This window comes from Phacochoerus africanus, unplaced genomic scaffold, assembly GCF_016906955.1.
Source record: "Phacochoerus africanus isolate WHEZ1 unplaced genomic scaffold, ROS_Pafr_v1 Scaffold_17, whole genome shotgun sequence".
Lineage (NCBI taxonomy): Eukaryota > Metazoa > Chordata > Mammalia > Artiodactyla > Suidae > Phacochoerus > Phacochoerus africanus.
The window spans coordinates 144,102-168,677 of NW_025927364.1; the positions used below are offsets into that span (position 1 = coordinate 144,102).

Sequence of the window (24,576 nt, forward strand, 5' to 3'; positions counted from 1 at the left end):
CACTCACCTCCCACTCTCCCTCCTCCCTTCCCATTCCCTTCGAGAGGTACAGGAGAAACAAAGGGTGAACCACAGGCTCTACCCCCAGCTTCCTTCCCTGACTGAAACACACTTTAGGGGAAGAGTCAGCAGATGGGGGCCAGAAATGACCTTGGGGGCTGAGGATCAAAGTTCTTTGGCCGCATGCCTGGTCAGTAGTACCTGCACAGATAAACACAGGACAGAGGTTAATAGGTGACATTTCGATGCCTCCTGTTTATTTATTTTTATTTTTTTTATTTATTTTATTGAGGGGACTTTGAGTATTGGTCCAAATTTATTTATTTATTTATTTATTTCTGCTTTTTAGGGCTGCACCCTCGGCATATGGAGGTTCCCAGGCTAGGGAGTCTAATCGAAGCTACAGCTGCTGGCCTACACCACAACCACAGCAACACCAGATCTGAGCCACATCTGCGACCTCCACCACAGCTCACTGCAGTGCCAGATCCTTAACCCACTGAGTGAGGCCAGGGATCGAACCCTCAACTTCATGGTACTTAGATTCATTTTCGCTGTGCCACAATGGGAATTCCTGACTCCTCCTGTTTAAAAAAAAAAAAAAAAAAAAAAGATGTTTTCCATGCCTGGCAGGAAATGTTGCCTCACCTAGAGGATCATCTGTCCCCCTGGAGTTAGGGCACTGCTTTTTCCAGGATCCTCTTCTAAAAGGGCAATGGTTTAGGGAGGTGGGGACGGAGCAGAGGGGAGTGGGAGACATCCAGTTATTTCCTCGTAGAAGCTTTCCTCAGCCGCCCCCGTGAGCAAGGGGCACTTTGGAGGAGGGGGGATGGCGTCTGTTGGTGGGGAGAAGGGCTGGCATTGGGAAGGGGGTGGGGGTCTGGGGTGACAGGACTCTGGGCACAAGGGAACGAGATGCTGGCCCCACTCACTTCACCACCCGCCTCAGGATGTTCTCCTCACAACAGGCACCAGAAAATCCTAGATAAACCCCGGCCGAGCACTAATCCTGCATCTGCTGACCCTGGTCCCAGGCCCTCTCTCTCCTGGTGGTGCTCGCCGAATCCTGCTCTATTACAGCAGCTGTAGCCACTGCTCAGCAGCCCACCCACTGCCTGCTCCTCCTCGGGGGGCCCTCAGGAGTTGGCCCCCCTGGCAGGGCGACATAGGCCTTTCCTAAGATCTCAGGAGCAGCGTCTGTAGTTGTGGGAGAAAAACCCACATTCGCCTGAGCTCTGAGGTAGAAGGACCCAGGCTTCACCTTCTATCGCGGCAGTGCTTGGTGGGGAGTTGGGGCTGAAACTGCTGTCTCCCTTGGCCTGAGCAGCCAGGACCTTCTGTGTCACCCGGTGCTGGAGCCAGGCCTGCTTCCACTCGGGAGTCATTTGGACACAGTGTGTGTGGTGGGGGCGGGGGAGGTGACATTGAAAGTATTTAACAGAGAGGAGTTCCCATCATGGCTCCATGGGTTAAGAACCCGACTAGTATCCATGATGGCATGGGTTCTATCCCTGGCCTCGCTCAGTGGGTGAGGGATCCTGCATTGCTCTAGCTGTGGTGTAGGTCGCAGATGCGGCTGCGGCTCCAATGTGACCCCTCGCCTGGAACTTCCGTGTGTCATAGGTGTGGCCCGAAAGACAAAAGGGAGAAAAAAAGAAAGCAAAGGAAGGAAAGAAAGAAAGAAACAGGAAGAAAGAAAGGGAAAGAATTATAAAATATTTAACAATGAGGATATCAGGGTGCTGGCCAGTTGAATGGGTGCCACCCACACCCTGTGCCCAGCTGGCTCTTAGCCCTGGGTTAGCTGCAGGGCACCCGGGTGGAACTGGTCATTGTCAGCACCTCTCGGACAGAGGCTCCCAGCCCCTTCACCTCCCCCTCTTCAGCAACTTTGATTCTAAGCCCCAGACCTTCCTCCGGTAGCTCTGGGACCCACTTCGTTAAAACGAAGTCCTCCTGGCCCTGAACAAAGCCTTCTCCCCCGGTGTAAGGTCAGCACATGAGGGCACCATCATCCTAAGGTCGACTGCTATCGTGCAGGTGAAGAACTTCCTCATGCGAGCAAAAACTCAGCCAGAACAACCTAGAGCAGGAAAGAGGAAGTGATGGATAAGGGCACTGAGCCCCGGTTCGCTCATCCTTGAGCAAGAACCCCAAGGCGTTACACTAAAACAGGTGTGGAGAGCGGTCCAGCCCACTGACCACGAGGCAACGTCTGGTCTCCAGGGCCGTGTAAACACACACACACACACGAGACACAGACACACACAGACACACAGACACACACACACACAAAGACACACCCACACCCACATAGATACATACACACACAGACACAAACACACAAACTCACACACAAGAGACACACAGACACACACACACAGAGACACACACATACGGAAAGACACAGACACACATACACACCCACACACATACACACAGAGACACAGCACGGAAGACACACACACACACCTTTCTTCCTCCTGCATCCCTGAGCTTTCGGTGAAACATCTGCTTCCCAGCCAGGATGCACAGGAAGGAAATGGCACTGGGAAGTGAGGTGGTGCAGAGACGCCACAAACCACAGAGAAACGCAGAGGAGTAAACTGCACCAGCTGGATCGTAGACCTCACCTTGGCTTTTTAAGTTTAGCAGAGTTTATGAGACCCGCCCTGGGACGGGGTGATGCAGGGACTGTGTCCCATGCCTCGCAAGCCACCCCTGCCTGGGGGTATTGGGGTGCTCATGTAACCTGGGTTTCTAGAGCTGTTCTGAACACCACAGAGCACAGAATATGGTGTGTCTAGGGCTTCTGCGGAAAGAGCCTGGGAGGTGGAAGACGAAGATTTTTAACGACATGCAATTTCATCCATCTCTGCCTGTTTTCCTAGTGGGCTCCAGAGGGCCCACCCCAGGTGCCACGTGACACACGATCCCTTCCCAATAGGAGGGCACGGGCTGACCAACGTCAGGACATCCCATGTCCAGATCTGGCAGAACACTGCCACACGGGCCAAGCGAGGGCCCTCTGGTGCCTGGGGTTCTGTAAGAGAGCCTGGGTGGGACCTGCTCATCTGCTCTTTAAGCATCGGGATGGAAAAACCACGTTCACCGAGTGCCTCAGGCACTTCCCATAAACCACTCCGCAAGCCATCCAGTCCCCAGGAGCATCATTATCCCTCTTACTGATGAGGGAACGAAGGCTTAGGGGGATTAAACATCTTGCTCAAGGTCGGAGCAGCACAGACACCTTGCTGTTCGTGTCTGGACCACTGTGGCAAGGCCCAGACGCACGTGTTCTGAACACAGCGAGCGGGTACTGGGGCGGGGGGGAGTTTCTCTTGCCCTCTGGCTCAGTCACAGCACAGTGATGGGTTTGCTCATGCTGGTGCCAATCAGCCACCCTGTGCTGGGTCTTCTCAGCCTGGGGAAAGCCTCGAAAACAGGCGCTGCGGGGCCCAAGGTAGGAATGGGTCATGCCTGCTGATGGAGGAATAAAAACCTCAAAAGTTGGAAGACTTAAGGTGCGGGAGTACCCCTCTTCCATGTTTCCTGAAAATCATCTTTATTTTTTTTATTATTTTGTTTTAAATCATCTTAAGAAAGACTCAAGTAACAGGAGTTCCTGGTGTGGTTCATTGTGTTAAGAACCCGACATTGTGTCCATGAGGATGTGGGTTTGATCTCTGGTCTTGCTCAGTGGGTTAAGGATCCGGCGGTGCCTCAAGCTGCGGTGTAGGTTGCAGATGCAGCTCAGATCCAGTGTTGCCATGGCTGCAGCTCAGATTCAACTCCTAGCCCGGAGCGTCCATATGCCATGGGTGTGGCCCTAAAAAGAAAAAAAAAAATGAAGTTACATTTCATTTATCCCATACTGTGCTGACTTTGTAAACTCGGCAGAGTAATCCTCGGGCCCCATGCCTTTCCTCACACTTTCTTCACCTTATGAAATCTTTCCAAACATCTCCCGGGAGCCCCCATCCTCGGCTCCAATTACTTCCCCCTCTGGCCTCGACAGAATTCACATACACCTGTTGTAGCACCTTCTTCACTGCTTCCAGCGACCTCTGTGTGCCCCGTCCCCCCAGCAGATGGAGACTTCCAGGGGAGCAGTCAGAGCTTTAATCTTCTGGGGCAGAGGACCTAACCCAGTCCCTGGCACATAGTGCTCTACATGATTGTTTAATTCTATTTATCAAAGTGCATCCATACTCTCAGGTAGAAGGGATCTTCGGAATAGCATAGGAACCCAAAATACCTTGAGCATTATTCCTGTAAAAATGTCTCCAATAACCTGAGAGATAGGGAGGGATTCTCCCCGGAGCAGCCACATCCAGGCACGCAGTCAGCCCATCTGGATCTCCCATCACTGCTCTTTCTGCGAACAAAAATGAGCCCCACGGCTGCCTGCGGGTGCCCTCTGGTGGCCCTCAGGGTAATGACAACACAAGGAAGCCCGGAGCACATTGGGCAAGCTCTTTATTGAGTGGTTATCATTGCACCGCAGGAGTCTGCAGCATAAGCGGTGTCAGCCCCAGGAAAGCGGATCGCCTCTCCCAGTGGGTATGTTTCATCAGGAAACCCGGCGAGGCTGCTGCGGGTGAGCCTCAGGTTAGAAATGGAACTGGAAAGCCTCAGTCACGTGCTGCTTCCAGGGCTCCAGGCTGGGCAGCAGGGAGGAGATGCCCATGGCGTGCCAGGTCTCCCCATCCGACACCACTGAGGTCTGGTAGGACAGCAGCTGCACCCTTGCTTCTGCCAGGAGGCCTGGAAGCAGAAGGAACCCCTGGTTGGCACAGGGCACGGGGGAAGGAGAGGCAAGAGGCTGGGAGTGGGCTCATGAGTCGGATCCCCGAGATCAGCATTGCAACGAGGGGGACGGTCTCCGAGTGGCAGGGCTGAGACAGAGGGAACAAAGGGATCTGCCCAGTTTCCCTCGATATTCCAGGGGGCTTCGGAACACCACGACCACTGGGCAGGGCACGGAGGGAAGATCAGCCACAAAGAGCTAGAGAGCCATCGCCAGGCTTGCTGGCTGCCAGTTTTATCCAGACCATCGGCAAGGGAGAAAAGCAGGGCAAGGTCCTCTGGGCAGCTGGCAGGGGCAGGGAAAGCAGGGCCTTTGAAGTCTGTGGACGCTCTCTGCCAAACTTGGAAGAGAGTGCAAGCCCGCACCGGGGGACGGGGGCAGGTCCAAGATGCCCACACTGCTGGAGGGGGTGCCCTCTTAGGCCAGCGGGCCTGCCGTCAGAAGGGACCCTGCACTCCATGGCTCTGAGCGCCACAGGCAGCTCTAACTGCGCCCTTACTGGGATCTGGGGAATGTGGCCAACAGGGACCTGCTGTATCGCACAGTTACCTCTGCCCAGTATTCTGTGATAATCTATAGATAAATCTATACGGGGAAAGACTCTGAAAGAGAATGGATGTGTGTGCACGTGGAACTGAATCACGCCGCACAGCAGAAAGGATCACAGTATTGTAAGTCAACTACACTTCAATAAAACTGTTAAAAAACGAAAAATAAAAAGTAAAAACAAACGGGGCCCTTAATGTGATGAGTGCCTGACTAATAACAGCGGCCCTGGGGTCCTACCCCTGCCACTCTGCTCTGCGACCTTACAGAAGGCACTTAACCTCTGAACTCCGTAGCCACTCTCCAGATGTGCTGGAAGCCGGCTTGACGGACCCTCTGTATGCTGCAGATCCAGAGATGCCCTCCCACATGGAGAGGGGCCGAAGGAGGCAAAAATCCAGGACAGAGCCTCCCCCAGGCCCTCCCCTGACGCAGGGGCAGCACCAGCCGGCCCTACAGACCCCTCCTCACCAATCATGGTCGGCAGCATGGTAGGGTTGGAGGGCTGAGCCCGGAACAGGAGCAGGGGCAGGCCTCGGCGCAGAGGCACTTCTGGTCTGAAGACAGCTCCGTTGAGTGCGTGCAGCATGGGTGCAGTGCCCTGGACCAAGCCCACGGCCTGATAGGGGGCACCTGCCAGGGCCACGGTCAGGAGGCATTCCGCACCGCCCTGCTCCCCCGGAGCAGCAGGGTTGTGGGAGGTGGTTACCTGCAGAGAGAAGGCAGGGAAGCAGTTATGCCCACCCCCTCTTTGGCCTCGTCACTAACTTGTGGGGGTCCAGCCTGGCCAAGGCACTCGGCAATTCAGGGCCGGGGCAGAGGGAGAATGGGTAAGCCTTGTGCCCCCAACCAGGAGCTTCCTCTCTAAAGGGAGAGCAAAGAGAGATCTACCAGGGACAGGTGATGGCCTGGAGGGGAGAGTGGGAAGTGGGGAGAAGGAGGGAGGAAGAGGGGGAGGCAGGGCTGTGAGAAGGGCCGGGATCTGCTGGCCTGTCCCCGAGGCCGATCCAGCCTGGTCCCTCCGGCCCCGACTTACTGCTGCTTCCTGCGCAGAACCAGGGGCCTGACGGGGATGCAGGGGAGCGGGGGTGGGGGGAGAAAGCCCTACTGCCCAGAACCACAGACTTGGATCTAAAAAGGGAACCAGAAGGGAGGACGTCAAAGGGAAGCCCCGAAGGGCAGCAGAGGCTCAGAGGATGCGCTGCGAGCTCCCAGGGTTCGCAGGTGCCATGGCACAGGTAGGGGGGTCAGAGGTGAGCACGCTGAGCTACCTGCCGGCTCCCAGCCTGGCTCCCCAGCTGTGAAATGGAGGTCCTGCTTCCCCTCCCATTCACTTGCCACTTTGCAGGTGAACCAGGCGCTACCGCTCAGGCCGACCCTGTCACCCGCTCAAGGAGCAGAGCCGCAAGGTGCTCTGAAAAGGCCAGGGAGACAGGGAGGGAGGGGAGAGGGGGGGCGCGCACATCGAGGCCAGCCTCTTTCTCCAGCAGCTTGGCGTTCACCAAGTTCACATCCGCCCGATGGGAAGCTTCCTTCAGGAGGCCGACGATGACAGCGGGGCTCAGGCAGGTCCCAGAATTCTTCAGGGACGTTCCTGGGACCGAGAGATGCCACTGTAAGGGTGCTGTGTGTTGAACAACACAGGGGCAGGCAGGGGACCACAGGGGCCACACTCCGGGTCACGGCTCTGCACTGTCCTGCCCCCCCACCCCGCCCAGCAGCCTGCTGGGAGGTGCTGCTTTCTGCTCGGGGGCAGAGAGCCAGCCAGGGGGCCGCGCTGGGGTCCAGGCCAGGTCACCAGGGGCCCTCTTCACTGGTCTAAGAAACTCCTCTCCACAGCTCAGCCCAACTCCACTGCCCCTGGCCCGCCCGTCATTCCCCAGGGGGCACTTGAAGAACGTCCTACACTCACCCCTACCTGGCACTCAGGACCTTGGCAGCCTCAGGAAGTGGAGGCACAAAGGGGCGACTAAAGCACCCGTGCCCACTTCCCCACCTCGTCCCTTGGGGCCTGGACACCCAGCCAGTGGGGACCCCTGGTTCTGCCCCTGCCCAGTACTGGCAAAGCTCAAGGTCTACCTGCCTCAAACCCAACCTCTCCCCAAGTGACTAGATGCCCAACAGCCAATGGAGGACATGCCTCTGGACACCCACTGCAAAGGCGGCCAGAGCCTGTGGCCGCACAGACAGGAGACACAGCCTCACGCCCGCTCCCCCGCCGGGCCAGTGCCCCCTCGTATGTCCGCTTGCCTGAAAGCCCACCCTAGAATGTCACAGAGCACAAAATGTCCCCATCACCTGCCCCGGCTTTCAATTCGCAAGTGGAGAAGGGCCTGGGCCTCACGGAAGGGAGGGTGCACAGCAGGTGAGCAACCAGGTCACCAGCAGAATAAAATGTCCTGCTGCTTCACCCAAACTCCCTTCACAAATGCCCCTGCCTCTCATGTGAAACTCCGAATCTTGGGGAGGTCCCTCTTGCACCCCAAACCTGCTCATCTTAGAAATGCTGCATAAACAGCTGCATGAAAATCAGGTATATTTCCCAATGCCTTTGTGTGCCCCTCCCCTCCTGTCCCACTCAGAAGCAAGCGAGTCACACTCGGACCGAACATGAGACGTGGAGTCCCGTGAACAGGCTCACCTCCGAGTCCCTCGCTGGTCTGTGGCCTGCAGCAGACACACCCCTGTGGGGTGCAGGGCCCACGGCCCTCCCCCTCCCTCTGCAGAGTCCCCGGCTCACCCTGTGTTACCACCTGGATGGTCCCTTTGGGGGACCCAGCCCAGGCTTGCATCAGTGCCCCCAGAGCTTCAGCCAGACCAATCCAAGGCTTGGTGTGTGGAGAGAAGGCACTGGTAAGAGCCTGGGCGTTCACCTGCAGAGAGAGGGGGAGCAGGGCTGAGGCCAGGAAGGGGTCCGACAGGGCACACCTGCCAGACTCAGCCCCCCAGAGAGGTCTCACTGGGGACACTTAGCGCCATGTGGACAGCAGAAGGCACGGGGCCCCCTTGCTTTGGGTACCTGGGGGGTGACAACCTCCATCAAGCCACCAAGACGACACCTTGTTCCCAGAGCTGAGGAGAGCTACAGGCTCAGAAAAGGGCACAGGCTAAGACCCACTTTGCATTGCCAGCGGGGCTGCAGGGGGGCGCTCCCTCTTCGCTGAGCCTCTGTCCCACTCCAGGGACTTGTTTTTCTGCGCAGAGGGAGGAAGATTTTATGTCAGAGACATAAAACATATGGGGAGTCACAGATCCCTTGGATGGCCTGGTGGGTCCCTCTGAGATGGCATTGCTAACTTGCCTTCATTTGCATTGTCTATCTTGATTTTTTAATTTACTTTTGTTCTTTTTTGGCTTCACTGGCAGCACGTGGAGTTCCCAGGCCAGGGATCAGATGTGAGCCGTTGGGGCAACCTAGGCCGTGGCTCTAGCAACGCTCCTTTGACCCACTATGCCAGGCCAGGGACCGAACCTGCGTTCTGGTGCTGCAGAAACGCCAGTGATCCCACTGTGCCACCACGGGAGCTCCTCTCTCTTGACTTTTTTTAAATGTGTTTTTAGATGTTCCCTGGGCTCAGCGGGCTAGGGAATTCAGCATTGTCCCTGTCGTAGGGATGATGGGTCAATCCCTGGCCCTGGAACTTCCACATGCCATGGGGGCGGGGAGAGGAGGGGCAGCCAAAAAAAAAAAAAAGATGTTTTCACCTTGTCACAAAACATTCTATCCAAATATCACAATTTAAAAGCCTGCTTCCTGCACTTCTGATATGCTATCAGTCTTCAAATGGTGATTCCGGTGAACGTCTCTACCCCAGGCGTGCTGGGCAGGTGGACGGAGGCAGAAGCCACACCATCCTCTAATGTTATACATCCAAGGTCTGGCTGGCTAGACCCCCACGAGGGGCTTGAAAACAAAGCCAGCTCATCCTGGATCAAAACGTCTCTTCCATCTCGTGGCTCGAGATGTTGTGGCTCTGAGTGAAGCGGCCACTCTGACGGAGGTGACTTACAAAGAGACCCATCTAAGAAGGAATTAATCAGAAACCTGGGGTTGGCCGCAAATCCATCAGGCAGTTATTAGATGTAATGCAAAGGCCACTTCTACTGCTGTTTTCCTAAAGACACAACGGGCAGGAAATTAGAGAAGAGAGAGTCGTGACAATCATGGAAATGACCGAGGAGGCAGGACTCCCCAGGGCACCTTTGGGTGTGAGGGGTGGCCTGGTGGGAGAGCTCCCTGTGGCCGAGCTCCCCTCTGGCCTCTCCGAGGACCAGAGGAAGGAAGGGGCCCAGGGCTGCAGCGCCAGGCGACAGCTGGGGGCGAGCGCCTACAGCAGCCAGAGGAAAAGCACTGGACTGAGAAGCCGCCAAGGCGGCACGACGCCTGGTTCTGCCCCCGTGCGGGCCAGGCCATGCGCATCACAGGCTGGCCAAGGAACAGGCGCGTTCCGTTGCCTCCAGAGGGTGAGCAAGAGGCTCCGGGAAGAGCCAGTGCCTTTGGGCATCAACCTGACCCTAAGGCTCGTCTGTGCCTGTGGTTAGAGAAGACGTGAGCTAGAGAGGACCCAGTACAGAACAAGGGACAGAGAGGGTTCCTAGGTGACAAAGCCGTCTTTCTTGCCGAATGCCTCCTCTACCCCACCAGGCGCTGTGGTTGGAGCATTCAATTTGTCTAAAGCTTAACTCCTTTTTTCTTTGTTTTCCTTTTAGGGCTGCACCTGTAGCATACAGAAGTTCCCAGGTCAGGGTCTGAATCTGAGCTGCAGCTGCCAGCCTACACGAAGGCGGGATCCAAGCCACATCTGCGACCTACACCACAGCTCATGGCAATGCCAGATCCTGAACCCACTGAGTGAGGCCAGGGAGCAAACCTCTATCCTCAGGACACTATGTCGGGTTCTTAGCCCACTGAGCCACAATAGGAACGCCCAAAGTTTGACTATTTGACCACGAGATTTGACCTCTCATGTAAGAGGGGAACATTTTGTGGGGCCACTTGATGGGGCTGCTGTTAAGGAGTCCCCTTCAGGAAAAGGCCTGGAATGCCACCGCTCCCCAGTGACAACGGGAATGACTCACAAGGGCTGCAGTGCTGAGGCCCGCAAACTGCCTTGAGAGTGGACAGGAAAGGGATGAGGCCAGCCCAGACTGGGTGGCAAGGGTCACGACCTCAAGCTCACCTGGGTACCCCTCAGCCTCCCCAGGGGAGGAATGAGCCACTCAGGAGCCCATGGGGTGGAAAGGGAGCGAGAAGCTGTGCCCTCCTCTGAGGAGCCCACAGACACACACAGAGAGAGGAGGGCGCAGACACTGATGGGCCACATGGCTTTGTCGACCGCCGAGCTGTCACCAGGCTCTTGAAGAGCCCTCGGCAGGGCAGCGGTGGGCCCCTTTCTCGAGAGGTAGAGGCCAGGACTGCCTGGGGAGCCAGGCTCTCCACTCAGCGCCGGCAGCGTGGAACAAAGCATCCTGTGTCTCAGTTCTGTCCTCAGAAGTGAAAATCCCTGCGCTGAGAGTCGACCAGAGGGGCCAGGGACCACCCCCTGGCCCCGCTCCCACCCTCGTTCATTATTGGTTAAATGCTACGGGCAGTGCCCCACGAGCTGCAGAGAAGCTTACCTCCTGGCTTGGGGTTTGGGTTTGTTTTGTTTTTGTTTTTGTTTTTGCCCTTCGAGAACTGAGAATTTAATTAAGGACTAAGATAGAAACTCATACATGTTACTAACGAGAGAGAACGTGGCTCATTGCACAAGGGTTGGGCTGGAGCCAGAAAGGCCAAACGTGTCTCCACGGAGGGCTTGGGGAGAGCCCTGAAACCAGAGTGGTGCCTTCCTTATTCATCGCCAGGTCCCCACAGGGCGATGACGGTATCTGGTACCCCCAGGAGCTTAGGGACCATCTGGAGACCGAATGAATGAAACAGGAATGAAGTCTAGGTCAAGTTCAGCGTGAAGGTGAAACGCATGCCAGGAAGGGCCCGCTGTGAGCACAGTCAAGAAGCCACGATTTGGGGAAAGGAAGGGGACCCGCTGGCGTGGAGGGGTCCTTTGGGAGGAGGGGGAGATGCAGGCTGTGGGGCAGGATGTGCCCCGGCCCAGGGGTCTAAGAGGGACGAGATGCCAGGCGCATGCTCCGGGTCACGAGGTGAGAACGCCCTACCAGGGCCCTCTCCACAGGCGTCCCCCAGCCGCCCCCACCTCAGGCATCCGGCCACCACGCCAGCCACCCTCCTTCACTCCCAGGGCCTATGGAGAACAAAGGAGCCTTTCTCTGGAGGCAGGGCCCTGGGACAAGCCACCATCTCAGCAGCAAGGCCGCACTGTAACAGGCCGAGCTGGCTCCCCACTGCCGGCCTCTGCTGTCAAGGCCAAGCGTGGGCAGCTCCTGCCGCCCCACCCGGAGCGCCGGCTCACGCGGGTCCCTCCTCTCCAGCTCCCAGCACTGCATCCGGTCACTGCTCAGCCCCACTGCCAGCAGCAGCACGCCCTCCTCCGGCTGCTCCCCTGCCATCTGGGCCCAGCCCCCCACAGCACACTTACCACACCGGCCAGGGACCTCCCCTTCACCATGTCCACGAACTGGATGGCGATTTCCTCCCCGCAGCGGCTCTGGGCCTCCCTGGTGCTGGCGCCCAGGTGGGGGCAGCTGATGACCTTCTCGTGGTCCACCAAGGCCCGGTCCTGGGGTGGTTCCTGCCCAGAAAGAGACTCCTCTGCGTGGGCTGCTACAGACGTGACAGGGGGCCCACCTGGGCACCTCTTCCCCAGCCTCCAGGGTCCCTTCCAGCCTTCTGCTCACTGGGCACAATGTAGGACCCATGGAGATGTCGCTTAAGCCCCCTCTCTTCTGGTCATTCTTCCCAAGACCCTACCGGTTCCCAGTGGATTCTGGCCACGCAGGTCTGTGAGTGCCGGCCACAGAGCATAAGGGCCACGAGGAGGCCAAAGAGAGCAGGGACAAGGTGATGCATTAGGGACACGGCAACACTGACAAGGTCAGGTGTACCCCGGCTTCAAGACGCTGAGAAAGATGATCAGGACCACAAGCCCAATGCACAGTGTGCCCAGGGCAGGGAACAGACGCTGAGTGCTACAGGGGCTCAGAGGGTCAGGTCTTGCCAAGGCCACAGAGCCCCTCCACTGAGCACAAAGCCCACGCTCTTTCCCCTGGAGGTCTGATGCCAGGGATGGGATTTTTAAGAGGGGTGAACAGGATTTGCCTGGAAGTGCACTCATCATCATTCCGGCGGCGGTGAGGGCAGGATGCGGGCAGTGGGTATGAGACAGTTCCTTACACCCTTCTGTCCCTGCCCCCAATCCTCCCCCTGATCTGCAGCTCTGTCTGCCCCCAAAGTTAGCATGAGGTCAGGAACAGGTCCCACTGAAAATCTGTCTATCTCAGAAGACAGCACGGCCGCCTCTGTCCCCAGCTCTGTCAGAGCTCCTCAAACCACAAACATCACAACTTCTCCCACTAGAGACAGTAGGCCCAAGCTGAGCCCTCTGCACAGCTGGGCTCCCCATCTGGGAGCGCGCCCTGCTCCGCTCCGGCCCCAGCACCAGGCCACCCACTCACCTCCGTGAACACGTCGAGCTTGTTAGAATTTTACCCTTCTAAACCAGCTTTTTCTTTTCTTTTCTTTTTTAGGCAGAATTGCTTAAAAAACAAACATCGTTTTTTTGAGATTCACCCTAGATGTCTAAACTTTCGGATCCATAATGTTTCTCTAGTACCTGACACGTTTTTTGATTAATCAACACTCTATCTTTCATCAACAGTCCAGCTAAAGAGCTGAAGACTGGGAGCTGAAGGACCCAAAAATCTCAAAGCAAGAATAAAAATGTCTGGAGTTCCTGTTGTGGCTCAGCAGGTTAAGACCCTGACATCTCTGTGAGGATGACGTTTCAATCCCTGGCCTTGCTCAGTGGGTAAGGATCCAGCGTTGCCACACACTCCAGCATAGGTCACAGATGTGGCTCAGATCCGGTGTTGCTGTGGCGTAGGCCTCGGCTACAGTTCCCATTCAACCCCTGGCCTGGGAGCTACCACATGTGGCAGGTGAGGCTGTAAACAGAAGAGAAAAAAAAAGAATAAGAATGTCTGTCTTCATTTGGAAAGTGTCAAAATTTGAGTTCATCTAAGTGTTTCAGGGTTTCTTCTTTAGCATCCAGATGCTGTACTCTAGTTCCTTCAACTCTTTAAACAACTAACAGAAAAACCCATCACTGTATTGTGCTTGAGTACAATTACTTAACTAAGTCAACTACTTTCTGTTCAATATGAAAAACTACCTCCCGACGGTATTATGCTATTATTTCTCCCAATTTATACTTTACATCATGTATTCCTGGTACTTCCTCAACCTACATGTTCCCGTTATTTCAAAGAAACAGCTTAATATTAGATTTAACCGCATGACATTGCCATTTTTCAAGTCAAAGATGGTTGAACGTTGGCTCGGATTATGCACATATCCGGACAACCTAGATTCAAAGCCCATCTCAGCCACTGGCAAGGTCTCAAGCCATGCATGGTTATATAAATTTTCTAAGCCTCAGTTTCCTCTTCTGCAGAATGGATGCAATAATAGCACCGATGTCAGTTGTGAGAATTGAGATAACAGCAAAAATTGCTTAGCATCGTGCCTGGCACACAGTAATTGCTTAGTTCATGCTGAGTTTATGACTTAAAAGAGAGAAAGAAATGGAGCTCATCCATCCACTTGTATTCCCAATGCTTAGCACAGTGCTTAACCTGTTACTTTCTCAAGGTAAAAATAAGTAAAATATCTAACCCAACAAAAATAACTGAAGTTTTCCTGGGTTGACTGGTTTGGGCATTGATTGTTATCAACATGATCTATTATGTAATTTTTTTTTTTTTTTTTGGTCTAAGAGCCTACTGTTCCTGTTCCGTTCCATCTATTTTCTTAGTGAAATCGTGCTGTCATCTTCATTACTGAGGGAAGCGGAGCAAGAGCGACAGATGAGTGGAGGAAGGAAGGGCACCAGATGGTCCCAACTGATGGCAGGTGCTTGAAGAGAAGGAGGCTTTTGAGAGGAAGGAGAGGAAAATTGCTCTGGAGGTTTCTAGGGAAGACCAAAGAGGACATCTGTCTTATTCCCGGGACAGCGTACGTCGGGTACCAGTGGCCAGGGGGTGCATTTTGTGGAAAGCAAAGAGCACAACCACCATGTGAGAGCTTCAGTCTGAGATCGAGAAAGAAGTCCAGGGCATCTTCAGAACAAAGATAGGAAACAAAGAATTTTCGACTGATGGCAGGACTTTGCAAACAGCTCAGTGGAAGGGCATGAGGGGACAGAGCAAAGTGGCTTAGAGCAGTAATGCACCAAGATATGTGGAGGCAAGGATCTAAAGATAATGGAAGACCTAGGAGACTTGGACTTGTGGGGGCACCTGGAAGTCCTCTGTCTTCCGGAAAACGAAGTTGTCTCTGTCTCCCCTAAAGCGGGAACCACTCTGGCTCTTCTCCGTGCCCTCCGCAGAGTCGGGAGAGACAGGGCAGTTAACTGAGTGAACTAACGAGTGAATGCATGACTTTTGGAAAAGGCAGAGGAAGATCAGTGCCATGAGAGAGGGATGGAGAGAGAGATTCATTGGAAGATCAGAGGGCAGGAAACTTTTTAATGGCCAGAGCAGAATTGGAGCCAAAAATATTGTCGAGTCCCCAGCCTGTCACTTACTAGCCATAGATCTTTGGGAAATCTAGATTACCCATCCGCATATCACTAGCCTCATCAGCAGAACGGACATTTCATCTCTAGGAGACCTTGAGCTTCAAATGACAATCTCCTCTTTAAGGATCCCGTGCTTTCACGGAGGCACTTAATTTCATTCCACTTGGAAATTGTGTAAAGTCATACATATACAGTAAAAATAGAAGAAATATAACAAGTTCCACATCCCTCTAATACCCAGCCCTTTTGCTATGAGCCAGCATGCAACTACTTAAAAAGCTACTATGGAAAGATGTGTTCCTTTGGGTTGTGAAAGATTTTTTTTCTTGTTGTGTGGAATACATTAAAATCCCAGCAGCTAACTCGACAGCTTTCTGGACCCCCAAGGGAGAGTAACTCAGACAAGAGTCCAAGACAGACCAGGTGGGGTTACTCGGGATGTGTTAGAAGGAACACCACAGCCTCTTGAGGCAGCTGAGCATACACAAGGCTGCTGCGAGACCTCAGGAAAGCCGGAATCAAGCCATCTTTTCCTACTCATGCCCAGGAATGGGGCAGCTATGTAGGTGTTGGAGGGATGTTTTTCTTTGACTGGGCCAAGCTCTGGGTAAGACCTTTCACATAGATAAGCAGGGGCAGGGCTTCCGGAGGCAGGAGTCTCAGGGCTCTATAAAGCCTGGCCCTGGGCACGACGGGGCAACTCTCCCAAAGACTGTGAACTGCTGGCTTTCTGCTATTCCTCTGAAAATGCAGCGGCTGTTGACTCCAGTGAGGCAGGTCTTGCGAGTGAAGAGAGCGATGCAGGAAGCTTCCTTCATGCCGTCTCTCCTGCTCCCAGCAGCCCACCAAAGGTGAGTCACGTTGGTCCCAGGGACCCCCCAGGTCACTCTCAGAAGTGGCACACAACCAGCAAAAGATGAGCAGAGAGCCTGCTCTAGGGAGAGCAAAAGATGAGCAGAGAGCCTGCTCTAGGGAGAATTCCAGTCAAAAGTTGGCAAGGCTTGTGCACAGCCTCAGCTGAGCAAGTTAACCTCTCAAGGTCTCGCTTACCTCATCTCTAAACAGACAGCCCAGGTCTGTTCACAGAACTGCAGGATCCCAACCTCTGAGACCTGACAATGTCAGCAATGGCATATTCTCCTCCTCCAGCTGCACGAAGCAGTGGAAATATCAGTACCGGGGCCCCCGGCTTCTCCTTGCCACCACTGTTCCCATTTTTATTCCCAGCCCCTGCTGAGACCGCCAGGATTCTGTGCCAACTGCAGTGTTAGAACCAGCTGCTTCAAGTCACAGCTATAAGATTCAGAATGGCCTGAGGCTAAGAAGTCTTTCTCTGCTCTCTGACTTTATGAAAGAAGGAAATGAGATGTAAGGATAAGCATGTGTGCGTGTGAGTGTGTGAGCATATGTGTGTGTGTGTGCCCACACAATGTACTTGTAGACACTCCCCCAGTCTGGCCCAAGGGCTTGCAGCCTCCCAGCATTGTTGGTAACACAGCTACCACCAGCAACCCTGGGTCCCTAAACCATCCACTGTACTTTAGGACTCGCCCTTTCTTACCTCCTGTTTCTACGCCACAGTCCAAGAATTTTTAGAAAAATCCCTTTGGTCTGGTGTCTCCCCTGGCCTGGCACCCAGGGAGCGTGGGTGTGTGGATGCACAGGGTACGAGGTGATGCTCTTTAACCTACTTTTTTCCTCTGGACTCCCCACCATTGTCCACACCCTCCTCCACCCCTTGTAGGCAGGCCAAGTCTCCCAGCTTGGAATTTAACCTGTTTTTGTATTTATGAGAAAGAGACTGACGTGGCTTTGCTCGTTTCAATAAACAACCGTTGGCTGTCCTCCAAGAGACTTACCTCAGAGCCCCCACCCCGCCCTTCCTTCTGATGTCCTTGGCTCAAACACCTGGCGTCATCATTCCCCTCTCCCCTTTGGTGAACTCACAGCTAATCCCGTGCTCCATGCCTTCTCTACGGCTCTCCTTTTCTCTGTATGTCTATCCCCTCGAATCCGATGTGCATCAATCAGCTCTAAATCCACCATAGCGACCTGTCCTATCTCAGGATGTACTTCACCGTCTTTAAAATTAAGGACGTGTCGTGCCCTCCACCTCCAGCTCCCCACCTGTTTGTCTCATGCGTTATCCCCTGCCCCCCTTTGCTCTCCGCCCCAGGTGTCCTCACCTATTCGGTCACCCCCTGCTGCCCCTGCAGCCCCCTCCAATTCTCCATCAGCAGAAGCTCCAAGTATCCATCAAGCTTGGTCTCAAACACAGCCTCCTCCGTGAAGCCCCTCCTGATCCTCCCTCTCACAGGAAAGATCCGCCTCTTTTGAACTCCAGTGGGATTTTGCCAACATCCCTCTCGTGGCCTTTCTCACGTTCTGACTCTCGGCTGGGTTATGTAAATGTGGGTGCCTATCACATTCCTCCCACTCGTCCAGGAGGTTCCCCAAGAACTTGGAGCTCCTCCTTTCTTTTCCCACCCTCTCTACCCCCATAGCCCTCCATGGCACAGCGCCTGGCATGGCAAAGCTAAGGTTGAAACACAAGAGAAGGAGGTGAGATGGAGTAAAAAATAAAAGCTGGATGCATGTTCTCGAACCCAACAACACCAGAACGAACACAGTTTTTAATGAAATGAAGTGTTTACTCTTTAGAGAAAGTGCAAGATTAGAGGGACACGCAACACTCTAGCAGTCTGAGGTTTCTAGAAACCTCTACGTGTTAACTTTTCTTCAAAGCTTTGGAATCCATTTCCAAGCAATAATCCCCTAGCAAGGGGGCTAAACATTGCCGAGGGACTGATTCCTGAAACCTCTCCTTGGGACCTGAGATGTCTAACTGGAAAGAGAGGGATGGAGTGAGCTCAGAGAAGAGAAAAGGAAAGCGAGGCTGAGGGAAAGCCCAGCCCAGCCCAGCACAGGACCAAGCTCTGGTAGCCATTAGCTCCTAGGTATGGGGGAAGCTCCTCCAGCAAATATTTGAGAGTATAAACTCCAGTGACTTGAGTGGCACCAAATAACTAAGGCAGAAAACTTAACTTCCATCCTTTGGTCAGATATGGATACACACTTCTCACTTGGTCCCACTATCTTGTGATCACAGGATCCGCTTTTGCCTCACCCCGGTGCTTCAAAGTGACCTTTGTGATGGGAAAACAGGGGTTACCAGAAGCCCAGAATCCTGAGGTCGACGGATGGATTCATTCGATCTGAGCTACAATTCCTGTGGCTTGGAGCTAAATTTTTTTTTCCCCACCATACAGCAAGGGGATCAAGTTATCCTTACATGTATACGTTACAATTACATTTTTTCCCCACCCTTTGTTCTGTTGCAACATGAGTATCTAGACAAAGTTCTCAATGCTACTCAGCAGCATCTCCTGGTAAATCTAAGTTGTGTCTGATAAGCCCAAGCTCTCCCGATCCCTCCCACTCCCTCCCCCTCCCATCAGGCAGCCACAAGTCTTTTCTCCAAGTCCATGATTTTCTTTTCTGAGGAGATATTCATTTGTGCTGGATATTAGATTCCAGTTATAAGTGATATCATAGGGTATTTGTCTTTGTCTTTCTGGCTCATTTCACTCAGGATGAGATTCTCTAGTTCCATCCATGTTGCTGCAAATGGCATTATGTCATTCTTTTTTATGGCTGAGTAATATTCCATTGTGTATATATACCACATCTTCCGAATCCAATCACCTGTTGATGGACATTTGGGTTGTTTCCATGGCCTGGAGCTAAATTTATAAGTCTGCAGAGCCACCCTGTCACTTTCCATGATCAGGAATTCTGCCGCCAGATGCCCGTCCAAGGGATTTGGTGGCACTTGTGTGTTACACATTGGACTGGCACCCAAGGCAGTGAGAGGACAGAATATTTCGAACACGTGACCAAGTCAGAAGTCACTCCAAGCACATCACCTGAGCACGGTGTGCCTTGCTTTCCCCATCTGTAAAGTTAAGAATATCACCAATGTCACCAGCTTTCAGGTGCTCTCACTGGGAACAGACAGAAGCTGGGTTCGGTGAGTTCCTAACTTGTAGCTAGAGAGAGAAGCTCCAGATCTTGTCCAGGGATATTAGCAGGCAGGGTTGAAGAGAGGTGACGGGTCCGGGAAAGAGAGAGTTTATCTCTTCCCTTTTCTGTTCTTTCCCCGTTTCTTCTTTCCCCAGCTTTAGAAGTACCCTCTCTGCCTTCTGTATTCCTAAAGGCTTTACTTGTTCCTATTTAGCTATGAAAATGCTAAAGGGACATCAAAAAGGATAAAAAGTATAAATTCAATCCTACATTCGTATTCATCTGCTATCTTCAAAATGTATTTTACCAAATGAAATGATTGCCATGTTGTCTTTTGAGACCATCGTGGGATTCTGGTTGTTATGTCTAATACAGGTTTTCTACAGTCCCTGCCGTCCCCGTGGCCAAAGCGGATGCTTGGCCAAAGGATGTGGGCATCCTTGCCCTGGAGGTCTATTTCCCAGCCCAATATGTGGACCAAGCAGACCTGGAGAAGTTTGACAATGTGGAGGCAGGGAAGTACACAGTGGGCTTGGGCCAGACCCACATGGGCTTCTGCTCCGTCCAGGAGGACATCAACTCCCTGTGCCTGACGGTGGTGCAGAGGCTGATGGAACGCACGCAGCTCCCATGGGACTCTGTGGGCTGGCTGGAAGTGGGCACTGAGACCATCATTGACAAGTCCAAGTCTGTCAAAACCGTGCTCATGGAGCTCTTCCAGGACTCAGGCAACACTGACATCGAGGGCATAGGTACCACCAATGCCTGCTACGGGGGCACAGCCTCCCTCTTCAATGCTGCCAACTGGGTGGAGTCCAGCGCCTGGGATGGTATGAACTGCCAGGGGCTTTGCATAAGAAAGGCACCGTTTTGGAGGCTGAATCCTCTGTTTTGTTTCTCTGTTCCCGGGGGTGGGGGCGTGGGGTTCATCCAGGGAGGTAATGGTGGTAGTAACCGCTCAGGCGTGTATAGCTGTATGCAGTTAACCAGGTGGCGTGTTCACATCGCCATTCATTACAGCAGCCTCATTTACAGATGAGAAAATAGACGATCTGAAGTCTTACAGGGGATGTGTAACAGGAAGAAGACTTCAAACCAAATTCAGGGAGTTCCTGTTGTGGCTCAGTGAGTTAAGAACCGGACATAGTCTCTGTCAGGATGTGGGTTTGATCCCTGGCCTTGCTCAGTGGGGTAAGGATCTGGCCTTTCCACAAACTGTGGTGTAGGTTACAAATGCTGCTCGGATCCGGCGCTGCTGTGGCTGTGGTGTAGGCCGGCAGCTGCAGGTCTGATTTGACCCCTGGCCCAGGAATGCCTGGAGATGCAAGCCTTAAAAGGAAAAAAAAAAAAAAAAAAAAAAGATTTAAACAAGTTTAGGTGTTGAGGAGAAAACACCCTTGTGAAAACAGACCCAAAGACTCACAGGATAAACTATTACACAGAGTGTTTCTACTCTCTCTCTCTCTTGCCTGTTACCTAGGAAATTGCTTTTTGCTTCACAAATTCACATTACCCTGTATCTTATGTATAATCTTCCCTCGATGCTGTATTAGAGGGAGAACCTCTGTTGTGATGGCAAGAAAAGATCCAAGGGAAATAGTACAAGTTGAGAGTTAGAAACCTAGCTCTGTCAAAAATTGATGCCAGTGGGTTCCCTAATGGCTCACTGGCTGAGGATCCGGCATTGTCACTCCTGTGGTGTAGGTGCCCTCCTTGACTTGGGAACTTCTGCATGCCATGGGTGTGGCCAAGAATGAAAAGAAAAGAAATGAAAAAAAAAAAAAACAAAGAAAAAGAAAATAAATGCAGGGAGAAGTGTTATGAGGTGTGTTGGGCAGCAAATGATTTTTTTAAAAGTTGGGGGTTTTTTTGTTTTTGTTTTTGTTTTTCTTTTTTTTGCTTTTTAGGGCCTCATCCATGGCATATAGAAGTTCCTAGGCTAAAGGTGGAATCAGAGCTATAGCCACCAGCCTACACCACAGCCACAGCCACAGCAATGCCAGATCTGAGCTGCGTCTGCGACCTACACCACAGCTCATGGCAATGTCAGGTCCTTAACCCAGTAAGAGAAGCCAGGGATCAAACCTGAATCCTCATGGATCCTAGTCAGGTTCGTTAACCACTGAGCCACGAAGGGAACTCCCAAGCATGTCATTTCAAATGAGTCTATTCTTCGGAATGGTTGGGTATTCCCCAGCAGAGGGCTGCAAATGCATCCTTCCTTAAAATGGTGTCTTGATGGGAAAAAATTTTTAAACAGACCTTTAGGCTGTGAATTGATAGTCTGTATTAAGACAAAAAGCATATTTAAGCTTGAGCCTAATGCCAATCGCCAGGACCAGACAGGGCGAGTATAGATGTGATCTCTGCTTCGGACCTGGCCAACCATCCACCCAGGGACCCGCAGATGGAAGGAGGTGGTTCTGGTTCTGCTTCTGGTCCCTGTGGATCATCTTCCTTAAATGGGCTTACTCAACAGAACCACTCCTCACGAGACCAGGAGTACCAGATTGTTGAAAGCACGTGGTTCAGGATCCAGTCAGAACTTGGTTTGAAGATAAAATTCCGTATGCACTAGGTGGGTGACCTTAGACAAATTACTTGAATTCTCTGGCAGGCAGTGTTTTCCTCTGTCAGTGTGGATGTTACCCGCCTCACTGGATTGTTTTTAGGATTGTCTGAGGATGACTAGTGTTCATCTAGTATCTCATGCATGAATTTCCCTCCTTAGCCCTTGGCTTTCTGTGATTCGAAGGGAATTTCCCCTATAGAACTGTAAAGTGCTGTCAGGTGATCAGTACAAACCTCAGATACCTCAGAAGGGCCAGTTGATAAATTTTTCATTGAATTCAGACACTGCATTCTGAATAAATGAGGATTTTACACCTAGAGTCACAGGACACTGAGTGTTGACATTGCATTTCAAAAGTGTCATGAGAAGTTTCCCTAGAACGTGAGTTCCACGGGGCAGGAATTTCGTTTTTGCTTCACCGATCCAAGGCCAGCACCTACAATTGTGCCTGGCACTCAGGAGGCTTTCGGTCTACGTGAGATCTAGTAGTGATAATAATTCTCTCTCGTCTCTCACTACAGGTCGCTATGCGGTAGTGGTCTGTGGAGACATCGCCGTCTACCCCAGGGGAAACACCCGCCCCACGGGCGGGGCTGGAGCCGTGGCCATGCTGGTTGGGCCTGAGGCCCCTCTGGCCTTGGAGAGAGGTTTGTAGGAAAGTGGGGCTACCGTTCTGGGAAGCTGTGCATGGCAGAGCCAAATGACCCCAAATGGACATACCCCTACTCAGGGCTGAAGTTTGGGTTTGAGGATGGTACGGCTGCCTTCAAGAGACTGGACTGGGGAGCGGAGGACAGGGAGGAGGGGGAGAGAGGGGTCAGCACCTCACACAGCGGGATAACCATGTGTGCAATGGGCAGCATTGATGCTGCTGCTGGGGACCCTTTGGGAGGTAAACGGACAACTGAAGATGGAAAAAGATCGTTGGCTATAAAGCGAGAGCTCTCCTTTGAGACTTTTGGTGTCGATTACAGATTTTTTCAAGCCCATGTTGGTGTGGAAATGGAAACCTAAATCTCATTTATATAAAAGCCACAATCTAATCAACTGCCTTGGGACCCACGAGGGATGTTCCGTGGGCTTGGGCGTTAGACAGATAAAGACCAGGAGACTGTTCGTTCAAGGTCTCCCCACCGTCTCTGCTCAACATGGGCGGAGTTGTCCCTGAACCTCTCTGTGTGCTTTGCCAGGGCTTAGAGGAACCCACATGGAGAATGCGTACGACTTCTACAAGCCAAATGCCACTTCTGAGTACCCACTGGTGGATGGGAAGCTCTCCATCCAGTGCTACCTTCGGGCCCTGGACCGATGCTACACACTATACCGTCAAAAGATCGAGAAGCAGTGGAAGCAAGGTATGGGGCCCAGGGGGCAGAAGGTGGGGACTCTAATGACATGAGGCCAACAGCATGTCCTAAATGCTTAAGACAAGGACACTTTTTTCTCCTCTGCAAATGATCTCAAGAGAATTGTTTCATGTCTCCTTCTTCTTACACCCTTCCCTGGGTCTATACTAAAGGTCCAATGGAAGTCATCCATAGTCAAGTGTGAAATTGCCTCTGACTTGAACAAAATGAAAGAACTTAAACAACCCAAGGCCAAAGCCAAAGCCAGTGGGTGTCAGCCCCCCGGGGAGGTTCTGGGTGGATCAGACCAACCATGTCCTATGGAATCTAGGACTAGTTTCTGTTGAAGTCAGGAGTGATTTGACTCTTGGTTTATAGTTTGCCCCCTGTTGAAATCTTGTTGATGTTGAAAATTCTCACTCATATTTTCAATAAGTATTATCAGTGATTTTTTTTCCCCCTCTGCATGGTAGTGTTATAGGTTGACTTGAGTTTCACTTTTAATTTCTGGACATTTCTGCTAAAAAATATGTACAGATTGCCAGAACATTGTAAATCAACTCTAGTATAAAAAAAAATTAAAAAGAAGAGAAACAAATCTTTCAAAAAATACAGAGAAACCGACCTACTTAAAAAAATAAAAAGAGTTCCTACCTGTTCAGCCACACCCGGAGTGGGGGGAGGGTGCCTGAAAAAGCCAGCGTGGGAAAAGGCATGTGCTGAGCATAGATAGGGTAGCCCATGGAGTCACTCCTTGTGCCCTGGGTGGGATACTGGCCACCCCATGGGGAAGGAGTAGATGTGGATCTCTCTGCCTCTACCCACACTCTGTAAAATTACTCTTGGCTAATGGCTCTTGTGTCCTCTGAATTCTCTAATTGCTCTCCTTATTATCACGTGGAATTTGGTGGATGCTGCTTTGGATCTCAGCACCAAATTCTAAACTTTCCCAAGGGCGGATGATACCTGGCCCTTCTCTTCCACCTGAGAGAGAATCTGGAGTGTAGAGTCAGAAACAGCAAAACAGTTCCCGTTGTGGTTCAGCGGAAACGAATCTAACTAGCATCTGTGAGGACACGCGAGTTCAATCCCTGGCCTCGCACAGAGGGCTGAGGATCTGGTGTTGCTGTGAGCTGTGGTGTAGGTCGCAGACATGGCTTGGATCCTGTGTGGCTATGGCTGTGGCGTAGGTAGGGCAGCTGCAGCACCGATTCAACCCCTAGCCTGGGAAATTTTGTATGCCATGTGTGCGGCCCTTAAAAAAGAAAGAAAGAAAGAAACAAACAAACAAACAAACAAACAAAAATCTATGTCCAAAGCCAGCCAAACAGGCTGGATGACTTTGAACACAGGTTAGCTTCACATTTTGGAGACTTTTTTTGGAAAATAGAGAAAATAATAGAGTATCAGGTTGATTTGAGGAATTACCTGTCATAGAGAGCAAAAAAAAATTCCTTCCCTTCTGTCTTTATGAATAGGGTGCTTAGCAAAATGCTTGTAGGAGTTCCCACCGTGGTGCAGTGGGTTAAGAATCCAATTGCAGTGGCTCGGGTTGGCGCAGAGGTGCTGGTTTGATTTCCA

At 52.4% G+C, this 24,576-nt stretch overlaps 2 protein-coding genes across 2 annotated transcripts; one reads left to right on the forward strand and one right to left on the reverse strand.

Moving 5' to 3' along the window:
- Positions 1-4,465: 4,465 nt before the first annotated feature.
- On the reverse strand, positions 4,466-14,551 carry LOC125119169 (D-3-phosphoglycerate dehydrogenase-like). Its single transcript, XM_047766020.1, has 6 exons — positions 14,494-14,551; positions 11,896-12,080; positions 8,097-8,229; positions 6,820-6,950; positions 5,828-6,065; positions 4,466-4,767 (listed from the first exon to the last, which is right to left on the reverse strand). Exons 1-6 carry the CDS (start codon positions 14,549-14,551, stop codon positions 4,613-4,615), a joined length of 900 nt encoding a protein of 299 aa, XP_047621976.1. The 3' UTR covers positions 4,466-4,612.
- A 983-nt stretch (positions 14,552-15,534) lies between these two features.
- On the forward strand, positions 15,535-23,004 carry LOC125119171 (hydroxymethylglutaryl-CoA synthase, mitochondrial-like; the record flags this gene model as incomplete). The annotated part of the gene is made up of 4 exons (XM_047766021.1): positions 15,535-15,905; positions 19,453-19,907; positions 22,171-22,296; positions 22,840-23,004. Coding segments are annotated over exons 1-4 (850 nt in total), but the record flags the coding sequence as incomplete, so codon positions are not given.
- Positions 23,005-24,576: the final 1,572 nt, after the last annotated feature.